Source organism: Sceloporus undulatus, chromosome 6 (assembly GCF_019175285.1).
Source record: "Sceloporus undulatus isolate JIND9_A2432 ecotype Alabama chromosome 6, SceUnd_v1.1, whole genome shotgun sequence".
NCBI lineage: Eukaryota > Metazoa > Chordata > Lepidosauria > Squamata > Phrynosomatidae > Sceloporus > Sceloporus undulatus.
Genome location: NC_056527.1, coordinates 11286431 through 11312192, shown reverse-complemented (window position 1 = coordinate 11312192; position 25762 = coordinate 11286431). Strand labels below are relative to the sequence as shown.

General features: G+C 39.9%; 1 protein-coding gene across 4 annotated transcripts in view; it reads left to right on the top strand.

The window, feature by feature from the left end:
- The first annotated feature begins 4784 nt into the window (after positions 1–4784).
- The window catches only part of PAXIP1 (PAX interacting protein 1), a 29678-nt gene continuing 8700 nt past the window's right edge, over positions 4785–25762 (top strand). For 2 of the 4 annotated variants that reach the window (XR_006104676.1, XR_006104677.1), the window contains exons 1-14: positions 4785–5081; positions 8256–8390; positions 8976–9019; positions 10542–10605; positions 10698–10811; positions 12391–13026; positions 14197–14983; positions 15187–15281; positions 15768–15863; positions 18426–18563; positions 22673–22794; positions 23483–23667; positions 24254–24297; positions 25504–25571. Coding sequence is in view for 2 of the 4 variants with exons in the window: in XM_042475695.1 (XP_042331629.1) it covers positions 4929–5081; positions 8256–8390; positions 8976–9019; positions 10542–10605; positions 10698–10811; positions 12391–13026; positions 14197–14983; positions 15187–15281; positions 15768–15863; positions 18426–18563; positions 22673–22794; positions 23483–23667; positions 24254–24297; positions 25504–25571 (2681 nt within the window). In the remaining 2 variants the exon portion in view is untranslated. The remainder of the gene's footprint in view (positions 5082–8255; positions 8391–8975; positions 9020–10541; positions 10606–10697; positions 10812–12390; positions 13027–14196; positions 14984–15186; positions 15282–15767; positions 15864–18425; positions 18564–22672; positions 22795–23482; positions 23668–24253; positions 24298–25503; positions 25572–25762) is intronic. The other 2 variants (XM_042475695.1, XM_042475694.1) reach the window with 2 other exon arrangements.

The following is a 25762-nucleotide window of genomic DNA, read 5'->3' as shown; positions in this document are numbered from 1 at the left end:
CATTTGTTATAATAGCAGTTACATAGAGGCAAACAGCACGATCCTGGAAAGGTTGTGATGACTTTTAATTTAACTTCTCATAGGTGGTTACATAAGACCTGAGGGCATGTTGAAAGGACCCGTGTAACTCAACGGACATAAGAATTGCTTCTTCTCGACCCCCTGCCATGTGCATTTTCTCTTGAAGATAAAGACAAAGAAGTCTGTTACCCTAAAGCAGTAAGCCAATCTCCCTGCTAGCCTCCATGGTATTTCCCAACACCTCATCCTGTCCCAAAGTCCGTGGGGTGGTTTTGATTTTATCACTGTAAAGAAATCTGTACATATAAGGCTGCTATAACAATAGGCTCAAAAGAAACAAGAGTGTGCTTAATACAGAAAACAGTCAGCCCTCCACATCCATGGATCCTGCATCTACAGACTCGACTTTCCATGGCTTGAAAATATTTTTTAAAATTCCAAAAAGCAAACATTTACTTTGCCATTGATTTAGACATCATTTTACTATACCATTGTATATAATGAGATTTGAGCATTTGCAGATTTTGGTATCCACGGTGTGCATATGTGCCCTGGAACCAAATCGCAGCAGATACCAAGAGCCCATTTTACAATGAGAAATAGAAATGGGATTTAAGTTCTACCACAGGGACTTGAAGCCATAAGGCCAAGCCGTCTTTCGGTTAAAACAATTATTTTAGAAGAACCAAGAGAAATGGAGCAGGATTTTATCTGTCTGCCACAACCAGCAGATTACAACAAAGGGGGAAGGAGAAAAACTGTGCCATTCACAAGCCCTGCTGAAACACTATTTGCTTTGTACATGAAAACTGCTCAATTTGTGTGTTTTTTTTTTTACTGAAGAGCAAAACAAATAAATAAAATACTACAAAGGGAAATGATACTGTGGCTGTAAATTTCTGAGACCACACCCTTCTTCAAAGGAATGAGAGGCAGGATATATTTTTAAATTTTAAGACAATACAGCTATAAGTTGTTGCTATTTTGTGCCTTCAAGTTGTTTCTGACTTATGGTCAGAAAACTTATCATGGGGTTTGCTTGACAAGTTTCTTCAGAGGGGGTTTGTCATTGCCATCATCTGAAGCTGAGAGAGTGTGACTTGCCCAAGATCACCCAGGAGGTTTCTATGGTTTCTATGGCTGGGCAGGGATTCGAACCCTTGTCTTAGAGTCATAGTCAAACCACTATAGCACACTGGCTCTCTACAGTTATAAGTTATAATGAGTGCAACAAAAATGGACATTTCATTTTGAAAGATTTGATTTAATTATAGAAAGTAAGAAATGTTTTAAAAATAAATGTTGCTTTTGTTTTTTAAATCTCCTTTGGTGGTAAATAAATCTGGCCATAAAATGGCAGGACGATAAAAGCTTCTTGTTTTTAATAAAAAAACACCTCTCAAATGTAAAAGATAGGCCCTTTCAAAAGAGATAGTTGATGAAATGGATAGTTAAAAAACTTCCAAGAAAATATGTACATGGAAACAAGCTTCTGCTTTATGGATATGCAAAAGTCTGTTTGCATAACATCCCAGTAATGAACATGCAGCAATTTAAGCATCCTCTGGAGATTTTGTGCAGAAACCTGTGTCCCGGCCTTGAGTTTTTCCTCATCTGCATTCACAGTGCCTTGCTGCTACTCCAGTGCTTTTGTGGACTTGTGTGACTAGTTGTTGTGAATACATGATCACACTCAAGATTGCCTAATCAGTCTTGAAAAAGTGATGGAAATGGCTCAACTAGATACACTGACAGCTATAGTAAAGGAAAAGCAAATGCATGTACAGTATTTATAGAAAACTGGAAACCATTTATAGAAAATGTTAAGCAATCAAAAGGAGGTTTTAATGTGATTGTGTTTGATAGTTAGGTAATTGAAACCTGATATGTTTATGGGAGGAATGTGGAACTATGGCTAATATTTAGGTTAGAAGAGGAATTTAAAATATTAAAGGAACGGAGGAGAACATTGCTATTTAAGAAACCAGGTAGAGAATAAGAGGGAAGTTTTTTTAAATGGGGGGGAAGAGGATGGTTGTTGTATGTTTATATGTAGGTTAATGGCAGTGTCTAGGTATGTCTGTGTATTTATGTGTTAAATTGTGAATAAAATTTAAAAATCACCCACATAAGCCTGCCAGAAGAAGCTGGTCTTTAATGCTCTTTTATATTCAGACAGCTTATTCAGCTGTCAACTCTCTTCTGGCAGGTCATTCTACATTATGAAATGGATGCCTACAAATCTATTTTTGGAAGCCACAAAACTAATTTTTAGAAAATTATTTGACCAGTTTGTTCCTAAATTGTTCTGACGACTATTATATCGTGTACTTAGACCTTCCTCTTTGCAGGCTTATCCTCCTCACGGATTGATCTGTTATCCATTTACAAGCACTAACAACCTGCCAGACAATCCATAAAAGTTGATAGCATACAGCCAGTCCTGATCTGTCTAAAATGCACAGCTCCACCAGATTTTACTTCCTAGACCTAATTAAGCTTCAAATTACATTGCCACCTAAACATCTCCTAACATTTGTGCTGTCTGGCTGGAGCCTTTGAACTGGCCATAAAGCTAACACCTAACACTTCCCTTTCTTAGCCTCAAAGCTCTTAAAATGACACCACTTTTTTTAAGGGGGTGGTGGGAGCTGTGATTGTTTTCTCCTGCTACCCAAAATCTTTAGAGGTTTGGTTCAGCAAGCAATTAATAGAAGCTATAGATCCCATAGACAGCAAGTCTGGTGTAGTGCTTTGAGCATTGGACTAGGAGAGGGTTCAAATCACTGCTCAGTCATGGAAATCCACTGAGTGACAGTGGGCAAGTCACATATTCTCAGCCTGAGAAGGTGGAAGCAAGTCCCCTGCCTCTGAACAAATTTTGCCAAGAAAATCCTATGATACGTTCGCCTTAGGGTTGCCAGAATAATGCTGGAGGACCTACCAATGCCTAGGATCTCCAGCACATGTCTATCACACTAGCGAGATCCCGTGGGAAAACAGGATTTAAATGAGAGTTACATTAAATTCAAATGTAAACAGAACCCGCAAATTCGGGAGGTTTATCACACCGAATTGCTGCTAAAGTGAAATGACGCAAAGTTAAACTGAAGTTAAACCGGAGAAAAATGCCACCTTTTTACTTTCGGAATTTCCCAAAAGTAAAAAGCTGCCATTTTTTCTCCGGTTTAACCTCAGGTTAACACGTTTCACGTTAACAGCGACGCCGTGTGATAAACTTCAAGCATTTCCAGGTTTTCTCTAATTTAACTCCTGTTTAACTCCAGTTTTCCCACGGGATCTCGCTAGTGTGATAAACTCATATGTTCAGCTCCTGGCTGAATTGCACTGAAGGAGTTTCCTAGAGAGAATGTATTAATCAAAGCTGCAAATAATCAAATCCGGAAAAGTGAAAGCTGCAAAGAGAGCCAACTGGATTACACGAACCTATGTTTGTGTACTTGCTGATGGAGAAGGCAGGTGGCATTCCTCCATCAGCCCTATGTTGGCTTGAACTGGGTATACTTAGGTCCAAAACACGCAGCAGAAATAATCCAGTCTGAGACAGCTTTAACTGCCCTGCCTCAATGCTAGGGAATCCTGGGAACTGTAGTTTACTGTGGCACCAGAGCTCTCTGACAGAGAAGGCTCAATGTCTCACAGAACTAGTTCCCAGAATTCCTAAGCACTGAGGCCAGGGCACTTAAAGCGGTCTCAAAGTAGATTATTTCTGCAGTGTGTTTTGGGCCTTGTTTGTGTGGCAGCGGTCCTCAAACTGTGCTCTTTTAAGGGATTTTGCACTTCAGCTCCCAGAATTCCAACTATTGGCCAACTTTGCTGAGGCTTCTGGGAGATGAAGTCCAAAATGTCTTAAAGGGCACAGTTTGGGGACCACTGGGCTAAAGGATCCTGGGAGTTGTTGTTCGTTATGGCTATTGACGTTCTCAACCGGAAAACCTTTGTCCACTACTGGGATCTACAACTCCCTGGTTCCCTGAAGAGTGAGGTTACGACTGTTTAAAACGTCACTTTAGTTTTGTGGTGTGTGGCGTGCAAAACCACATTGTAGAAATAACCCAGTTTGAGACCGCTTTAGCTGCCATGGCTCAATGGTAGGCAATTCTGGGAACTATGGTTTTGTGAAACGTTGAGCCTTCTCTGTCAGAGCTCTGGTGCCACCATAAACTACAACTCCCAGGATTCCCCAGCACTGAGCCAGGGAAGTTAAAGCGGCGCCACACTGGATTATTTCGGCAGTGTGTTTGGACCTGAGAAACTACGGCAGTGTGAGGCGGCGATGGCGGGGAACGGGGGAGGAACATGAGTGCTTAGTACTCTGAGGGAACTGGGCCGCCATACTGGGACCGTGAGAGAAGGAGCGGGGACGCTTGAGGAAATAAACGACGACTAAGGCGCTTCTCGCGAGAACGCAAGAGAAGACACCTCGGAGGCGGGAGAACAGAGGGGGCGGAGCCAAGCGGAAAGGGAAAGAAACCTGTGGGAGGAGCTTAAGCCTGGGCTTCACTACCGGTTGTTTTCCTTCTTAGGGGCGGGATTTGGGAGAGTCCATTTTGTGTCGGGGGGGAAGAAAGAAGGATACCAAGTTCCTTTAGCTTTATTATTACAGCAAGCCAACGGGCGCTATTGTAAAAAGTCCAGCTTCTGCCAACCACCGCCATAATAGGGCAGCTTCAATTCCGCCATGATAAGGCAGTGTCAACCCCCCTCTTCCTGTTCGGCCTCCCCCGTTTTGGGGGGGAGATGGTTCGCCCCGCGTCGTGCGCGCGCGCCCTGTTTCCCGCGGTTCAGCGGCGGGCCCCTTGGAAGCTAAGGGGGGTGGCGGGAAAAAGACCCTGGGCCTTTTGTAGAGGAAGCTGAGCGCTCGGTTCCCGAAGGCGGCCGGAACCATGGCGAAAGAGGAGGAGGAGGGGGATAAGAAAGAAAAGGGAGAGGAAGAAGGAGAGGCCAAGGAGGCGCCGGGGAAAGAGGGGGAGCTGAAGGTCCCCGAGGAGATGTTCAAAGAGGTCAAGTTCTTCGCGGTGGGAGACATAGACCCCAAGGTAACGCAGGAATCCCGCTTTCTCCCCCCTCGGACGAAGTGGGCTCGTCCACCTGAGAGAAGGCGAGAGAAAAAGAGTGTCCGCGAGAGAGACCCCCAAAAGCAGCCAATCAGAGAGCGCGCGCGCGGCTGTCAGCGGAACCAAGGGGAAAAGGGGGGGAACGAACGCTGGAACGTTCGCTGAGGAGCGAATGACGGGAGGGGGAGGGGGCCGTGACGCTTTCAGCCGCCGCTCGAGGCCCCGCCCCCGTTTTGACACACAAAGTATTATTATTATTATTACTATTATTATTATTGTTATAGACTCGTCCCTCCATATTCTCCGAGGTTCCGGGCACAAGGCCCCCGCCGTGAATGTCGAAAAAAAACTCAAATAACAAAAACACCATGTTTCTTTTTTACCTGACAGGACACCTCTCTAGGAATCTGTAGGTCCTCCAGCGCAACTCTATGGTCAGTGCCTGACAGAGACTGGCCATAGAAATGCACTGGAGGAGCTACAAGTACTATCATTATTATTATTATCATTATTATTTATATCCCGCCTCTCTGTGCAACACAAACCCCGGTGCGGCTTACATGACGTTAAAACATACAAATGCATAGCAGAGTATTCTCTCTAGGAATCTCCTCTCTAGGAATTTGACCATAGAGTTGCGCTGGAGGACCTAGATATTCCTAGAGAGAACGCATTAATCAAATCCACAAACACTGTGTTTCCCCCAAAATAAGACACTGTCTTGTATTTGTTTTTCCTCAAGAAGACACACCATGGCTTACTTTTCAGGGGGTGTCTTATTTTTTATTAAGTATGGTACAACAATCTACATTTATTCAAATACACTCGTCCCTCCATATTTGTGGCTTTGATTGTCCATGGATTTTAATAATGTCTTCTCTCTAGGAATATCTAGGTCCTCCAGCGCAACTCTATGGTCAATTATTAACTAAAAGCTGCACCAAAAGACCCTAGAGATTCCTAGAGAGAACACATTCTCAGGTAAAACTATGGTGTATTTGTTATTTGTGGTTTTTCCATATTCACAGGGGTCTTGTGCCCTTAACCCTAGCGAATATGGAGGGACAAGTGTATTATTATTATTATTATTATTATTATTATTATTATTATTATTATTATTATTACTATTATTGTTATTATTTGTGTGTCCAAATTTGGAAAGCCCTGGGTTGCTCCTTCATTATCTAATAAAATTAGTTAGAATTCATAGATAGAGCCATGTTAGGTTGTGGAATCAGTATGTAGAGAGATAACACCTTTGAGACGAAGGGCCCGAACAGACAGGCCAAAATAAAGCTGCTTCAGGTCACTTTGGAGGTATGCTGTTTAAATGATGTATGCATCCTGAGAGGTTGGAAGCCACGTCCTAAAGACTGCAGCGTAGCTTTGGAGCAGCTTCTGGTCTTTGAGGACGCATGCATCATTTAAACAGCATACCTCTAAAATGACATGAAGCAGCTTTATTTTGGCCTGACTGTTTGGGCCCTAACTCAAAGAAAGAAACTGGCAGCATGAGCTTTTGTGGACATCAGTCTACTTAGATTAGTTGGATAATGCTTATGTGGCTGGCTAAGCACACAAGCTGTTCCATATAGGATTTTGGATGGATTTCAGCAAAATTGTATTCGAATCTAAAGGAGCTGACGATATTGCTAACAGAAATAAAACTGTAGAAAACTAACTGAAAAGCAACAAAGTAAAAACATAATTCCATTACAGTATGTGCATCAACGGAGTACAGATGGTCCTCCACATTTGCAGATTTGATTATTTGCAGATTTGATTAATATGTTCTCTAGGAATCTCTAGGTCCTCCAGTGCAACTCTCTGGCCACCATCCAGCTGAAATTGACCACAGAATTGCACTGGAGGACCTACAAATGCCTAGATGATGTCCTCCAGCCTGACTATATGGTCAACTTTCAGCAGAGTTGAAATGTTTTCTCAGGTTCAAAGTGTATTTTTATTGGCTTCCCCTCCTTCACAGGGGTCCTGTGTCTCTAAGCCCAGTGAATGTGGAGGGCCCACTGTAATTAATTTAGTATTGGGAAAGATGGATTTTCTTGAAAGTCAGTTTTCACAGTGCTTCTGGAAGTCTGACAAGGAAAACTCTGAGAGAAAGAGTCCTAGAGCCTAAGCACTGCTAGCAAGTAGGCATTATCCCATATGCCTGTGCATCTCACCTCCAGATAGAACAGAGAACAGAGCTTTTCTATATGACCTATATGAACAGAAAGAGAAGATTTTGCAGGATTAGAGGAGTATTTAGCTTTTCTGGACCCAAACCTCATACAATTTTAAAGATGATGACTTACATTTTGAAATGAATTTAGTAGCAAAGCATGAGCCAATGCTGATTAAACAATATTGAAGTGATGCATTTCAAATGGCATGTCCCTGACAAAAGGCTAGTAGTATTTATCAACTTTTTTTTTTTGATGTACAGCATTTTCTAGTTATCCACCCTGAATGCTACCAAATCATCCAGATAATACTGAAGTCCCAATCAAAAATATAATTTACCTATAACAAAACACATTTAGAATCCAGGAAATTTTTATGCCGTTTTCTTGCCCAGGAAGAGACCATGAAAAGTATAAAAATCTTCCATTTCACTTGTTGGTACACTAGCTAGTAGTGTGTTGGGACTGGACAACCAGTTTGGACAAATGCCCAAACAGGCCCACATCCCAAATCAGGTGTCCTAATTAAGAACGGCCAGTCAGTCCAGAGAATTGAATAATAAAATGTCTTTTGAAAAACGTGGCCATGTTGTGTGACCAGCAGGAAAATGCCAGGCTGGACAAGGAGGAAAGCTGGACTTTGCATATGAGAGTCCTGGTTTTAATTTGGACAAGAATTGCAGCAGCATTTTCCTGTCATCCTGCTTGGAGTGTGAAATTGTGGGATGTCAATGAAAATCAGTATTCAGTTCTGTCATGCAAGTCTTCACTGTTTTGCTAGATACACCTGATTGCAACAGATGGTTTAAAGTGATGGGAATGGTGGGGGGAAAATTCAGATAGTCCATTATATACTTCTGTTTCATTAGGTGTTTTTGATTTTGGTTTGTGTTTTAAAAGTTCTCTCCCTTTTCGGGTCTCTTTTCTGTGTCTGCCCATTCTAAAAGAATGAAAAATTATTGTTGTTTTTTAGGTTATTCAACTTCTGAAAGATGGTAAGGCAAAAGAAGTTAATTACAATGCTCTGGCATCACACATCATTTCAGAAGATGGAGACAATCCAGAAGTGGGTGAATCTCGTGAAGTATTTGATCTTCCGGTGGTAAAGGTGAGTATTGGCAGCAGTGCAAGTCAGTATTTTTCACTACAATAGACTTAATTTTAAAGAAAGGATTTCAGGAATATTCGTAATTTTCCCTTACATTAAAAAAAGAGCTTTACATGGGATCAGGGTGAAACCACTGAATCTGGTATCTTCCATATAGATTAAAGGGATAATTGCAGCATTGAATGCACTGGATTCAATTTCCTCTTCTTAGAAAGCTGAAGTAGAGCTATTAATGGTACCAATTATTCTAATGTATAGAAGCATGATGTAGCATTCTTCTATGTCTACACATACAAATTCTCATATTTCCCATAGAGCATTTGGAATCCTAATGTGGAAGGAAGGGTTATAGCTCCTGTAAATTGCCTGTAAATTTAGGAATGCTGTTACCAGTCAGGCTAGACAATGTTGAGCCCGATGATTCAACAGCTTGAGTTACTATAAAGCAGCTTCGTGTGTATGGGTTCTATATATGGTTGGTTAACTTAAATTTGTTATGTATTCAACAAATATAGACAGATTATTAGGAGGTGCTTTATATTTGTTGAAAAGCACTTACAAGATGCATTCTTAAACTTATTTTAGCCATCCTGGGTGACTTTGTCAGTTCAGTGTGGAGCTCTTCTGCCGTATCCTTTTCAGTTACAATATGAACAACATTGGGTTATACTTACTTAAAAGTTCATTTCACAAGTGCATTCAGTGGATATGCTGAAAGGGAATTCCTTCTACATGAAGATGTTTGTAAGTGATGACTTATTCATTTGCTTTTCATTCTGCTGTTCTTTGAAACATTTAAGTGAAGGGAGATTGACATTGCACTGGTTCTATCACATGTATTTGGTTGTGAGCATTCTCAGTTTTATTTCTTGTCTTCATGGCTGCATACTACACTCATCCCTCCACATTAGCTGGGGTTAGGGGCACAGGATCCTGCAAATGTGGAAAATACGCAATATTCCTAACGTGAACATATTAATAAAATCTGTGAATAATCAAATCGTAAACGTTAAAGCTGCAAATGTGGAGGGATGAGTGTATATACTTGCCTTCATGTTTCTACTTAAGTTCTCTAGTTTTCAATGCTTACTTTAGTTTTGTTAAATATGTATATTTGGATCCACAAGCAAAAATGTTTTCTGTATCTCTAATTAAAAGAATTTTTTTAATTTATCCTTACCATGGAAATTACGGCGTAGTTCCTGATACAGTGCAGTGGGAGAATATGCAAGATGTTGCTGTTTGCATTCTCCTTAGATTCTGGGCTTCTGTCAGTTTAAAACATGTGTGTATGTGTGCAAAAACTTTTATTTTTGCTCTTGGTAGGATTGTTTATTCTTTCCCACTAACTTTCATCCATCTCTGCTATATTGGTGTGCTGCACATTCATCTTCTCTTTGGTTTCATCCAGCGCTCTTTTGCACAAATATTAGTTACTTACATCTTGTTGTTTACAAGTGAGCTATAGTTTTTCATGCATCTCAAACCAATTCTGTCAGTCTAATTATATTTGCCAAAACTTCTATCATTGTTTTGCAGTTTCACTGTTTATACTGTAATGATACATTCTCTTTGTGTGCTGTATATTCCCCTCCCTTATTAAAACAGAGGAGACAGCTGATAGTTTTACACAGAAGTCTTAGGATAATGCCAGAGTAATTTTCTTAGAATTATAATATGGTGGGATAGGTTAGAATGGAATAAAGCTGGTGAGTGAGTCAGAACCAAGTATGTATATAGGAGTAAAGCTTACAAGATTCAGTCGCATGATTTCCAAATAAACATGTGATTAGACCAGCCTCTCCAAACTTGATGTATATCTTAGACTATAACTTGTAGATTTCCCTGTGCTGCTTGGGGGACTTTTGAAATACATCTGTAAGGCACCAGGCTGGGAAACTGGATGTGATTGCCTAGCTTTATTCAGTGCTTTATGGCAGAGGCAGGAGTCTGACCTCAATTTGCCAGACTCAAGCTTTATATGGTCACTTTTAGCTTTAAAACTTTGCTTTCAAAGGAATTGGAAACTTCAAAAAATTAGTTATACATTAGAGAATTTTATGGGGAAACTGCTAAAAATGGTTTCTTTTACATTATTTGAAATGAAATTGAAATTTCATTTACATTTTTGCCTTGACTTAATTTTGTCAGAGTAAATGGGTTTTCTCCAGAATCCTGTCAGATCTTTTTTGGAGTTGCTGCTTGTCTATCTCAGGTATGTTGTTCAGTCATTTAGTTAAATGTTGTGTCAAATTGCATTTGCTGTCAGTTAGCTAGTATTAAAAGAATTTTTATATTTTCTGATAGGTTTCCTCTGAAGACCGGAGTATCCTGTGGGCTTTGATTACATTTTATGGTGGGGAATGCCAGCTCAGCCTCAGTAAAAAATCTACTCATTTGATTGTGCCTGAACCAAAAGGGGTAAGCGTTTGTTATGTTTCAGTGCTGCTTTGATTTACAAAGCTAGAGGAAGCCTGACTTCTGCAAAGAGAAACTGTGCCTTGCTAATCATTTAAAAATTTAGAGAGAGCAGCAGTGTGTCACCAGGTTTAATTTGGAAGACACTGAATATATTCAAGAAGCTTCTGACAAAATCATAATTGTCAAAGAAATGTGTTAGTCTGGAAGCAAACTTCATGTCTCCTTGTAATTTGGTAACAGACAAAGTAAGACAGGATAGTAATGTTTTGTTTATTATTTTAAGGTATGCTTTAATCTGTAAACTGTTTAATTGTATTTTTGGGGGACGGTTATTGGAATACAGGATTGTGTATTTTAACGTGTAAGCCGCCTCGGTTGTGTTGCATAGCAGGAAAGAAATAAATTTTATCATTGGCAATAAATTAACATATTTTAGTTAAGGTAAATTACCTGGGATCTTGCAAGTTTAAGCCTTTTCTTTTAAACACCGATTAAATTTATTTATTTGAAAACAGTATTTGGGTTTGCAAGTGTTCTGATGTTACGTTGAACTCTAGTTTATACAGATTGGCATTATTTATTCAGAATGTTAAAATTTGGGGGTAGCAGATGAAATTGAGTAGTACAGTTGCATCAGGATGCATGTTCTGGCAAAACAAGTTCAGCTTTCTATGGCTTTTTGGTTTAGTACATGAACCTCTACTTATTCCTACCATTTAAATCTGCAGTTTGTGCTTATAAACTGAAACACTGTTCATTATTCACTTACACCAAGAAACTTTTGCCAGCATCTGTGATGGCAGAATCACTATAATATTTATTTATTACTATTAATTCAAAGCTATTTATCACTTCTCAACTCACTAGGGAATTTTGTGCATCCCAGGGTTGTGTATAGTAAGTAAACACACACACACACACATAATTACAACAGTCCAGGACGAAATGCTATACTACAGTATATACTGCTGTCTTGGTAATTAAAACTTCCCCAGAAAGGGTTGTCTGGGCACCTATTTATTATTACTGGTTTAAAACTTCCCAAGGCCTAGGAATTATGATTTCAGCCCTAAGGACTAACTAGGAATATACTAATACGTCACAGTTGAAAGAACAAGAGCTTAGCATGCTAAGGTCCAAAACACTGGAGAAATAATCCAGTTTGAGACTGCTTTAACTGCCCTGGCTCAGTGCTAGGGAATCCTAGGAAAAGTAGTTTATTGTGGCACAAGAGCGTTCTGACAGAGAAGGCTAAATGTCTCACATTACTTCAGTTCCCAGAATTCCCAAGCATTGAGCAAGGGTAGTTAAAGCGGTCTCAAACTGGATTATTTCTGCACTGTGTTTTAGACCAAAGAAGACTGTTGGAGTGATTTGCTTTATTAATGTACTGTAGTATTTTTTTTTAAATTGAAAATTGGTAATTTACTTTTGAGAGTTTGTAATCTTAGAAACTCAGAGCATAACTGTGCTGATATAAAACAGTATGATTAAATTGAATGTTTAAAATAAAGGTCTAGTTACCTCAATTTATAATTTATCCCAACTATAATTAGAACTCAACATCTTTTCTTCCCAGGAAAAATATGAATGCGCCTGTAAAAAAGAGAACATTAAAATTGTGACACCTGACTGGGTTTTAGATTCTATATCTGATAAAACAAAAAAAGACGAGGTTCCTTATCATCCTCGATTAATTATATATGAAGAGGAAGAGGAGGAGGAAGAGGAGGAAGAAGAAAACGAAGAACAAGATTCACAAAATGAAGGTAGTACTGATGAAAAGTTATCAAGTCCAGCATCTTCTCGAGAAGGCTCACCTTCAGGTGATCAAGCTTTTTCACCTAAATCTGTTGCTGCTGACAAAACAAAAGGAGAATTGATGTTTGATGATTCATCAGACTCTTCTCCTGAAAAGCATGAAAGAAATTTAAACTGGACACCTGCTGAAGTTCCACAGACTGCTACAGCAAAGTGCAGATTGCCATCTGGCAAAGATTCAGGATTGATTAACTTGTGTGCCAATGTTCCACCTGTTCCAGGCAATATTTTGTCCTCTGAGATCAGAAGTAATATAATGACTTCAGTACAAAATCCCCAAAGTTCTGGGCGTCCTGAAATGATGGCAACATGGAGTCCAGCTGTACGGACGCTAAGAAATATTACTAATAATGCTGATATTCAGCAGGTTAATAGGCCATCAAATGTAGCACATGTAAGTACATCAATCTTTGCTTGAAAGTGAATTATTGCTGTGAAGTATGAATATCATGTTGAACTTACAAGTACACTTTATTCTTGCTTCCTGTTTCATTGTTGCTTAGAATGTAAGAGAGTTTTGAATTAAGTGAAAGTTGATAATAAAACAGATTTGAGTCTATTACAGAAAAATCCCATCAGTCATCCCACTGCTGATGTAGAACATCACTAGTGGCGTGGAAGAGCAGAAATGAAACACAAGTTTTGATATCTACAAACAGCAGATTTGTAACTTAATTACAGTGCACCCGTGTCATACACTATATGTGGATTTGAGCATACGCTCAAAACCACGTAGAGTTGTGCAGGAGGGCGCAAGGGGCAGTGCATCCCATTAGAATGAATGGGGCGTGCCTGTGCCGCCACATACATGAGCCCCATTCATTACAATGGGGCTTGAGCATGCGAAGAATTTGGTTTACGTGGGAGGGGGTCTGGAACGGATCGCCTGCGTAAGCCGAGGGCGCGCTGTATTTGCACCGTTAGACCATCTTTATTATTTCTTGCCGATGGATCCATGTTTCAGGGAAGGAAGTGTTGACATATTTCATGGGATTAGTCCAAAGCAAGCCCAGGTACAGTGGTACCCCGGGATACGAAATACCCAGGTTACGAAATTTCCGAGATACGAAAAAATCCCATAGGAAATAACTGTTCCGGGTTACGAATGTTTTTTCGGGTTACGAAGAAAATTTTTGGTGCTTTTCGGCGCTTTTTCGCACGAAACGCGGCTTTTCCCCATTAGCGCCTATGGGTTTTCAGCTTGCGAAGGCTTTTCGGGTTACGAAAGCGGCCACGGAACGAATTAATTTCGTAACCCGAGGGAGCACTGTACATAGGATTCTTTTAAGAATAATGTAACCCATAGAGTCATAGAATTGGAACAGACCACAAGGACTATCTTGTCCAATCCCCTGCCATGCAGGAAGATACAATTAAAGCATACCAACAGATGGTTATCCAGCCTCTATTTATAAACCTCCAAAGAAGGAGACTTCACCACTCTCAGAGGCAGGATATTCCACTACCAAACAGCTCTTACTGTCAGGAAGTTCTTCCCAATGTTGAGGTGGAATCTCTTTTCTTGTAGAAAACATCCCTTACAAGCATTCTTCTTGCTTTCTAGATCTTGCAGTCACTTTCAGCACCTACAAAAACTTTGGAGCAGCAGGTAAACCACAGCCAACAGCAGGGACATTCAAATGCAGTGTTGCTTAGTCAGGTTAAACTGACTCCAGAAACACACTTACTGCAACAACAGCATCAACCACAACAGCATCAACCTCAACAACAACAGCAGCAGCAGCAGCAACAACACCACCCTCTTTTACATCTTCAACCCCAGCATATCATGCAGTTGCAGCAACAGCAGCAGCCCCAGCCGCAGCAGCCTCAGATTACTCAGCAGCCTTTCTCACAGCAGCCTCATCAGTTTGCACAGCAGCAGCAGCAACAGCAACAGCAACAGCAAGTTCATCAGCACCAATTTTCCCAGCAGCAGGTACAGTTTCCTCCCCAGCAGCTACATTCACAACAAATGCATCGCCCTCCACAACAGTTGCAGTTTCAGCAGCAGCATGCCTTACAGCAGCAGTTGCATCAGCTGCAGCAGCAGCAGTTGCATCAGCAGCAGTTGCAACTACAACAGCAAAACCTTCAGCAGCAACTGCAGCAGCAGCAGCAGCAACAGCAGCAGCAACAGATTCAACAGCAACAACTACAGCAGCAACATTTGCAGCGAATGCAGCAGCAGCAGCAGCAACTGCAAAGCCAGGCATCACAACACTTGACTCAGACATCTCAAACTCAGACACTACAACAGCATCAGGTTCCCGTTCAGCAGCCACAACATCCACAGCAGCAGCAACAGCTTCAGCAACACCAGCTATTTGGACATGATCCATCTGTGGATGGTTAGTAATTACAGTTGGTCCTCTATTTCCATGGATTCAATCATTGATGGCTTGAAAATATTCCAATATATATACAATTTCCAAAAGTAAACGATTTTTCTAATTTTTTATAAGGAACACCATTAAGTAAATAATGGCATTAATTATGCTCAAAGAGAAAATAGGAGGGTTCTGTACTAAATTCATTTCTTTTATTCTTCCAGTTCCTGAAGACTATTTCTTGTTGGGTTGTGTCTTTGCAATTGCTGATTATCCTGAACAGATGTCTGATAAACAGCTGTTGGCAACATGGAAACGGGTAACTATTACTCTTGTGAACCTTTTCCAGAATTTCAAATCCGTTTTCTTAACAAAAGACCCAAAACTCTTAATTTTAAAAATAAGTATGCTTTTGTTATAACAGATAATTTATAATTTGAGTATGTTCAGTTGATTTCCAGAAATGTAATGGATTTTTCCTTTAAGGATGATTCCAGTTAATGATGCAAAATTTCATTCTTTTTGCCGTCTTTATTTTCCTTTTCCCTGCTGACTAGCTTAAAATACAGTTTTCACCTGCATTCCATTATTTTTGATAATTAACATCCTGCTGCCAAAATGTTTCATACTTTTATAGTGTTTTTAAGCATATTAATATGTTTTTGTCTGTGAAGATTTCTTCGTAATAGGCATTCATTTCATGAAAGTACTTTTTAAACTGTGGGCACATGTAAAGGGAAAAAGAATTTTCAAGAGGAGTAGTTAGTTGAGTCAGTTGTTTAAATACTTCTTTTTTAAATTCTAGATAATCCAAGCACATGGGGGTACAGTGGATCCTACACTCACAAATCGGTGTACACATCTTCTCTGTGAAAGCCAACTTAGTAATATGTATGCTCAGGTAAGACAAAATGGCATACACTGGCCCATGCTGTTGACTTGTAAGAACTATAAGAAACGATGGGGTAGTCCACACTGGGCAAATAAAAGCAGCTTTGAACCACTTTGAAGGCAGAGTGTTTAGATGATGCACATGGTGAAACTGCAGGGAAAGCATCGGACTTAAGGCTGAAAATGTGCTTCATTGTACTGGTATATAAACAGCCTGATGCCAGTCGGGGACTGCAGCAAAGCAAAAAATGTGATTGGCAATGGCTATAATTACAGTCGGCCCTTGGTATACGTGGGGGATCCGTCTCCCCCCCGCGTATACCAAAATCCGTGTATGCTCAAGTCCCTCCCGGCCTCCTCGCCACCGCTGCTGCCGCAGGAAAGGCCGGGTGGTGCTGTTGGAGGCCAAGAGGCCTCCAGGCCCCCACCTGGCCCTTTCGTGGTGGCGGTGGCTGCGGCGTGGAAGCCATGCCTGTGAGGAGGCCGGGAGGCCAAACCTCGGTCCTCCTTGCCACCATTGATGCAGAAGGGCTGGGTGGTGGCCTGGAGGCCCCTTGGCCTCCAACATCACCACTTGGCCTTTCCCACAGCGGTAGCGGTGACGAAGAGATGACGACAAGAAGGGAGGGAAAGAGGAGGTGAGGAGAGGACTTCCGAGTTCACCATGTGCATATACTGAAATCCGCGTATGGCAAATCCGCGTATAAGGAGGGCCTACTGTACATCATACATAAACCAGATAGTTCAGCAGAGGGGCATGGGGTGAAAGGAGCATGAATGGGGGGGCCTCCATGATTGTGCTTTGCTAATGCATCATTTGACACACCAATGTACTGTACAGGTGGTGCATTGCACATGCAACTATGTGGCTGGTCATACATGTGGAATGCCATCTGGGTGGGAAGAGGAGGAGATTGGTGGTTGTAAGCGGTGTATTTGTGCAACGTGCATGGTGTGGAGGTGACAAAAGAAAAAAAAACTGCACTGTGCAAATTGACACTGCGTGGTGAGGACAGCATGTGGTTGTGCGAACCCAAGATTGAGCCCTTTTTTTCTGCCTGTCTGCTCCAGTCCTAAGTAACTGAATCCTTTAAATTGGGTAATATCCAAGAATAAAGAAGAAAATATGTGATCCTGTTGGTTCATGTTAATCACTCATTTTGTTACCTTCAACCATGGTATCCCTCCTGCGTAGCTTCTGGTGTTCAGGTTAGAAAGTACTGATAAGTGGGGGTTTGGATGGATGATTCCAGAAGATGACACCTGGGGATTATCACTCATCTGAATTGACTCTGTGTACTTATTTATAGAAATTACAAGCAGCATTTTCTAATGTTTTAGATTGTAATCATAGAAAAGAAAGCTTTAATTTCAAAGCAAGAATCCTATCTGGAAAACTTCACCATTATGAAACTCATATGTACATTTAACCTAAAAGACCAATGTAAACACCTGGGTATCTGCATGAAAAAATCAATGACCCATGGCTCTAGGTTAAAGATGTAACATTTCTGGAAATTTTGAAGCAATGGGTAAAAAAACTAGTTTTGGAAATTTTGGAAAAATACAAAAAAATGTATTTGCACACTTTGCTATTTCAAGAATGTAAAGTGTTTTATGTATAATTTTGTTTGGCATAAAGTTACCAAGTGTGATTTATGAAAAGTAAAACACATTCAGACAATAACTGATGAACATTTTTCTTTGCCAGTTTATTAAGAGCAGGCAAAAAACCAAAAACAAAATAAACAGTTGAAACAAGAAATCATCAACATTAGTAAAACTGAAAATTATTTTGTCTTCTCTTATTTAATGTATCCTGCAGACATAAAATAATCATTCTCATTTTAAAAAAATCTGAGAAAATCAAACCAAAACTAGAAATAGCAATGAATAGATACTGTGAATTGTCTCCATAAAAGTCTTGTTACATAGTTTTTATAAATAATTTTGAGGGCATAAATACATGAACACTGGTTCAGAACCACTGCAGCAGCCCAAATTGGGACCAGTCGCGTGCAGTTGCCATGGTCCCAGCACAAATGGCAGTGGTGCAGTTCCAGCACGGACCTTTTAGGCCGCCTGTTTTAGATCTCTGATATTCTTGTGGTATAAAGCAATAATATCACAGAAATCTATTTTTGTAATGTTGAGAAATTACTGTACAAGTTGTTCTGAATTTTACAAGTTACAAATATTGTAGCTCATAATATCCCATTGAATGATTTTTTGGTCATTTTAATAGCTTTGTTAAGATTAACTTCTCTTGTGTCCCTATTCTCTATGATCCAAGTAATTCTTACTGTCATTTTCCAAATGAGAAACTGTAGTTGATAGTTACTGCTTTAAAAAGCCAGCAAGCCCATATCAGTAAAGCATTCACATCTACATAATCAGATATGCTACTATAAGGGTACATTCCATGCCTACCTAAACTAGGTTTGAAGGATGATGGCAAAAACATTTAGAAATCAAAGGAAATTTAAAACAATATTTTCAAAATGTTGTTCAACACTGCTATATAGTAAAAATCTGCAGTGATAATATTTTGCTATATATGTGTATTTTGCAGGCATTGAGAGAAAGGAAGAGATGTATCACAGCACACTGGCTGAACTGTGTGCTAAAAAAAAAGAAAATGGTACCACCCCATCGAGCTCTTCATTTTCCAGTTGCATTTCCACCAGGAGGGAAACCATGTTCTCAGCATGTAAGAAAACTGTATCTATTTTGATTGGAAAGGCTAATGATCCCCCCCCCCCAATAAACAACATTGCGTAATAGTTTGCTTATTGAACTGTGACTCTGGAGATAAGGTTTTGAATCCCTACTTGGTCATAGGAAACCCACTAGATTACTTTAGGCACAAGTCACACTTTCTCAGCCTCAGAGGCAGGGCAACCCAAGAAAACTGTGGTTTGTCATAGGCTGATGACACCCAAATATACTTCTCCATGTCCCGATCAGCAGCTACGATGACAGATGGCATTTCTCCCCTCAATCAGTGTCTTGAGGCGGTAATGGGCTGGAGGAGGAAAAACAAACAAAGTGAATCCAGACAAAACGGAGGTATTTACAGTAGGGGCCCTCAAACCAGGTATAGGGTTGCAACCTCCAGTCCTAGATGAGGTCACACTCTCCACAAAGGACTGTGTTCGCAGTCTGTGGGTGCTCCTAGATCCGTCGCTTCACATGACAAACCAAGTGAATGCGACAATCAGGAGTGCCTGTTATCAGCTCTGGCTGATATGCCAGCTACACCCTTTCCTGGAAGTAAAGTACCTAGAAAGTGTAGTTCATTCACAGATAACTTCTCGACTTGATTTGTGTAATGTGCCCTCCATGGGGCTACCCTTGTGCCTAGACCGGAAACTTTAGTACAAAATATGGCAGCCAGGCTGGTAAAACTAGGAGTGAATGAATAACACCTGTCCTAAAATCTCTTCACTGGCTGCCTATTAGTTTCCAAGCACAGTGCAAATTGTTGGTTATTACCTTTAAAGCCCTACATGGCTTGGATCCAACCTATTTGAGGGATTGCCTACTCCCATATAATCTGCCCCGCACCCTCAGATCATCAGGGAGGAATCTATTGCAGCCTTTAAAAACCAGACTAAGTGCTACCTCCCAGAGGGCCTTCTCTGCAATTGCTCCCAGACGATGGAACGGCCTGCCGGATGAGATCCGTCAAATTGCCAGTTTAGACAGCTTTAAAAAAGCTCTCAAGACAGATCTCTTCCGGAAGGCCTTTCCTGAATAAAAGTGTCCGGCCACAGAATGATCACCCCTCACATCATGTATTAGCCCACTGCTCTGTCCTCGTTATATTTTTATTGTGTTATTAATAGATATTTTAATCTTCAATTTTAATTGTATCATGTTCAATCCTGTTTTAAGGGGGGGATTTGGGTCATAATGTTGAATGTGGATATTTTATGTGTTGTGAGCCACTTTGATTGTCTCATCACAGAAAAGAGAGATAAAAAATTTTTTTATTAAGTTGCTATAAGTCTGAAACAGCTTGAAGACACACAACAACAAAGCAGTGTATTATGATGGAAAATACAAAAATGAGCAGATGTATAATATTCAATATTGGATGATCTGGTAAAAATTATGTAAATGCCAAGGTGGGTAGGTGTGATCCTAGGCCAATTTTGATGGGCCCACAGCACACAAAAGAGTTTTACTCAAGCTTCCTTTCCAAGGGGAGTGTGGTAGAGGCATCTTGAATCAGAGAGGTTTTTCAAAATAAAAGTGCAGCCTTTCATGGTCTCATGGGATGCCAGTGTGTCTACCTAATATCTGGGAGTTGCCCATCATTGAATTAAATTAATGAATGCAGGATAATATTTTGTCCTGATCCTACATGTTATGATAGAATTCAAATCAGTGACATTTCTTCCAAGTTGTGCAACTGAAGTAATTCAAAGTAATTTATCTGAAACTGTATATTTGAACTGTTTTCCTTGTGTAGATTGCTAAAGTTATTTTATTGTGGACTGCCTCACATGATTAGATAAATGGCTGTTAATGTGAAAATGAGATTGTGAACCTACATTATTACCTTGTCTTTCAATGTCTGGATAGAATCACTTTAGTTGGTTAATGTGTGCTTCTTCAATCATGGAGTTTGCTCAGTCAAATGAGTCACTCTTCATACAACTGTGAAGTGGGCCTTTTCAGATGAAAAGGCAGGGTACAAACTTGTAGAGGTAGAAATAAGACTAAATACTTAAAATGGGTAGGCAGCTTAGGAAAGAGGATTTTGGAGGACATCCCATCCCACCAGTCAATTTCAAGTTCACTTTGTGTTAAAAAAAGATGAAGGGAAAAAAAAAATCTGTGTAGCCTAAAATGACCCAGGGGTCAAATAGATAGCAAAATTGTCCCCCAATTTGAGGGGGATTATTTGGGGACAAAATTTTTTATTAAAAGAAATTCGGCATAAATTTTTGGGGGGAGGAAAATGTGCAGGGGCCTACTGGTCTAAAAAAGGTATTTTCCGGTCACATGCAGCCCATCTCTGACTTAAGGGGACTAAAGCAAGGGCTAAATCTCATGCTAGGCCTGACTAAGATAGAATTATGGAATGAATGGGATTTAAGTCAGCAACACTGTCATGGGTCCCATTCTTTCAGTGAGGCTAATGTAGTTAGGTTTAACAATGGGATTTAGCCCAGGGTTTCATGCTGACAGATGAAACTGAACTGAGAATTCAAATGCAAGAGGTTACCCAATCATTGGTTCTTGAGCTTCTCTGACTGTTGGAGGAAATCATTCAGGAACTGGTTGTGTCCTATGGTTACTCAGGCAAGGCAGGTGTCACGTGATCTATGAATTATCTTTAATAGCATCCCTACTTCTCTATTTTTCCTGCCTTGGTGTAAGTGTAGGAATCTTTTTTTTTCCTGAGCTCATTTTCTCAAAGCAGATCTCATTCTCTCTAAAAGAGTGCTTCTCTAGACCAGTGCTTGCTCACAAGTCCTTGGCTGCTAGTCTGTGAAGAGTTTCCAGGAAAGAAACTGTTGTTTCCAGTGGGCACAAAGAGGAGCACCAATTCCTGGCACAGGGAAAAACATTATGAGAAGCACTGCTCTAGTTTTTAGAGCTTTCTCTGTCTTTCACTGTCCACAACCTGTACTTTCCCATCACTCCTTTTGTATTCATCTTGAGAAGGTCTGGAATAAGTTAGATGAACATGTAGCACTATACACACACACACACACACACACACACACACACCCATACATACATACATGCTCAAATACATATTCCTTGTTCATTTCCTGTCTTCTCAACTCACTGGGAAAGAAGAACACAGCTACCATTTTAGTGAGGTTGCTTGAAGCCTGCATTTTTAAAATGTACAATGTGTTATCTTTCCCCAAATCTAAAATGAGTATAACTTTCTCTATAAATGTGTCTGCATATCAGCCACATTTTTCCCTCAGCATCTTGGGAAGTTTGTGGAGTGGCATCTTGAGCCAACCTTTCTATCTTCATCGGTTACTTCAGATTATATTGTTATGCCTTGGCTGAAGCTGCCTCTGGAATAGGGGTTTTACAATATTTTCTTTTTTCTTAATCTCTCAGTGACCTACTCAGCCTTATTTTGAGTACATTCTATTGTTGGATATCTCCTTTTCACAGACAATGTAGCATGGGTCACTTACACTGAACATTATTTTTTTTCTCTGCAGAGGAGACATCAAGACCTAATTGAGAGGTGTCTAATTGATTCCCCATGTTGGCCTATTTTACCTGTGCCATGATTGTATTCTGTTCATATCTCTGCCTTGCTATCAAAAGTATTGGTGCAGGAGCTAATGGGTTGTAGTCCATTGAGAAAATCCATAGATCATGTGATCCCTTCGTTGCTTAGTCAGCAATGGGATTTAATCAATTTCTGGATATCTTCTCCACAGAATTATAATGAACATTTATGATAAGTCACCAACACTTTGTTCTTTGGGGTGATTGGCCCTCAACCTAAATCTGTTTCTTAATCCCACTAGGTTAGACCCATTACCACCAGGAGAATGAAATCAGTGGGATTCGCATAAGTGTTGTCTTACATTCAGCTGTGGATTTAGTGGGTCCACTTTAGTTAGTTCTAGTAGTTGGATGTAGGACTAGGTGTATAGGGATCGGTTGATACTCTGTTCCTGTTATTCACATATTGAAAGAAGTCAAGGAAGATTTGTAGTTAATGATGGCAAACTGTTCCAGCTTCACACTTTGAGAACTGTTAATTACTTGAACTTAATAGAAATGTCTATAACTCAGACTTACAGTTGTTTCATTCTTTTCTGTCAGATAATCTCAGTGACAGGCTTTGTTGACAGTGATAGAGATGATCTCAAACTGATGGCCTATCTAGCAGGTGCAAAGTATACAGGCTATCTTTGTCACAGCAATACAATTCTCATCTGTAAAGAGTAAGTGCCTTACAATACTAGTGTTCCATGGTACTAATATGGGTAGCATCATTCCTTCTCATGTTAGGCAGGTTATTCTGGCACATGATTTTCCGAATAAAATCAATAATTTTTCTTAATCTTGATCTAGTATATAGTACTGGAGATGTTCTAAGTCTTCAGTTACATCAACCTAATGCTCCAGATGTTTTGACTGCATTGCCTAGAATGACTGACCACTAGTCACAATGATTGGGGTTGATCCACAATATTTTGAGGCAATACTTAGGGCAACAATGATTTACATAGTTAAATCGTATTATAGTCTCAATGTTTTCTTTTTAACAATTAAAAGATACTTGATCCAAGCCATCTTAATTTTGTTCAGAGATTTGAAACTGTGTTTGTAGGCTTTTAAAACTATTCACAAGTCAGAATGTACCTATTACTGATTAACTGATTGATTCACTGTACTTTTAAGCCATGTGAAAACAAAAGTTCTCTGGGTGGTGTAGAAAACATCTAAAAAGTATATCATATAACCTTTCTGGGTACATAAATCCCTTTCATGCAACAGTATAGTCCCTGTATAAAATTGTACCAACTTATAAAAGTGATATAATTTATAACTTTAAAAACTGAATAGAGGTTAGTGCATTCTGAGCTTCCCAGTTAACCATTCATGTGTTTCTTTTCCCTCTCTGACAAGGCCTACTGGCTTAAAATACGAGAAAGCCAAAGAGTGGAGGATACCATGTGTGAATGCACAATGGCTTTGTGATATATTACTTGGGAATTTTGAAGCACTACGGCAAATACAGCACAGTCGATATACAGTATTCAACCTTCAAGAACCCCTTGCTCCTAATCAGCATCTAGTTCTAAACCTGCTTGGTAAGAGAAACTGCCATATGGGCAAACGTAGGAAAAATTTGTTAAGCATCATTACCTATTACTACTACTACTACTAACAATAACTTGTTGCTCTTTCCTTTTGAATTTGGTATATTGCAGGTTATGCTGGTATGTGTGTTACTTGTATCCAAGATCTAGAGCGTAAAACTAAAATGTCCTGTATAGCTCAGTGAAACTCACAGTGTGTAAAAATCACTGGTTTCACAATAATAGTAATTAGGAAAATATAGGAAAAGAGATTTAACCTAAATATCAGGAGTATTTTTACTGCATGAACTATTTGATAGTGGAGTAGATTCCTTCAGCGTGGTGGGCACCATCTTTGGAGATCTTTAAGCAAAAGTTGGATGGGGATCTTTTAGGAGTTCTTTAATTGTTTATTCTTGCATGGCAGGGAATTGGACTTGATGCCCTTGTGGTCCCTTCCAGCTCTGTGATTCTGTAATTCATATTCCTGCTCCATCTAGACCCTTTGAGACAGGAATTTTTGGAACATCAGGAGAATATAGGTGCTCAGCTTCAGAAACTATTCTTATTTTAATTTTTTTCTGTTCATTAATTCCAGATGCTTGGAGAGTGCCATTGAAGGTATCATCAGAACTTCTAATGGTATGTGAGCTTGCTTTTAATTTCTTGAGCTTAACTACAGTTTTGGGAGGAGGAAATCTTAAATCCACAAAAAATGTATACACATAAAATATTTTTATATTGCCCTTCAGTTTGATTTGATTCCAGGGCAATTTATGGAGAGTCAGAGTAGAGTATACCCCAAAAAAGTCACAAATAAAAGCAGCAGATAAAATTTCAGAAATGATATTTAAGAAGCCCAGAACGTTTGAGGTTTGTTCTTTAACAGTTGACCAGATTTGGAGCTGGAACTAAGGGATGAAACACACAGTCAAAATGAAGCAGCTTCCGGACGCTTTGGCGGTTGGCATTTAGATGACATATGCCTCCAAAGAGGCCGGAAGCTATGCTGAAGCTGTGTTTTGGTCCTTAGGACTGGAGCAAAAAGGAGCTGGGATAATCTGGATCCTGGGAGCGACTGTGCAGTCATCGGGATTCCAACCTGCTCTTGGCTGGGGTGGATTCTTGCCACTCTTTCATGCCCATCTGCTCCAACTCTAAGTTCTGATTCTGATTTAGTCCTTTTGCTCAGTAAGAGAAGGGAAGCAGTAAGCTCAGGCCTAGTACTCCCTGCAAGCACATTTCTTCTTGTGCAAATAACACTAAATCCTGGTTTAGCATTAAGTGCAAAGCAAGGCATTGTTTTTCTGACACATATAGAGATGGAAACCCTGAAAATTTTGTTCTCCTTTGCTGTTACTTCCTCTTCGGGTTGGGAATCAGACATATTGGGAAATATCAGAGTAATCCTGTGCTTACATTCCAGGAGTAATCTCATTGAACTGGATGAATGAACATGTGTAGATTGTACTGTAGGTCTGTGTGTTAAAGACCAGTTTTAAGCTTAAATTCCCTAAAAGCACCAGATCCAGTCTGATCTTGTAAGCTAAGCAGGATCAGTCCTTGTTTGTTTATGGATGGGAGCATGCCAGTGAATACCACATGCTGTAGGCTATATTTCAGAAGAAGGAACTAGAGAAGTCACCTGTGGATATTCCTTATCTAATGAAATCCTGTTAATGGGATCTCCATAAGTCAACAGGCTATTTGAAGGCACATGTACACATTAAGTCAGTTTTTTATTTACTTAAATAATTAAAACTTTCACTGTGAAATCACAATAAATAATAAATAATTGGTGTATAGAAAAAACAAGTTTGTTTTTATACACATATTGTTTAATTGCAGGGTGTAAGATTACCACTTAAACCAAAGCAAAACGAATCAGTCATTCAACCTTCAATCAAGCGACCAAGGTGAGAGACAGAGAGAGACTATGTGTAGTACTTCTTTTTCCTCTTGCGAGTAGCATGTTGTTAGCAAAATATGTCAGACCAGTTTTGGGTTTTAACTGAAGAGACGTATATTATCATTCAGCTGATGATTATCTAGACAGAAGTTTGTGTCCTAGGGAACGAATGAATAGCTGGAGCATATTGAGCGGTAG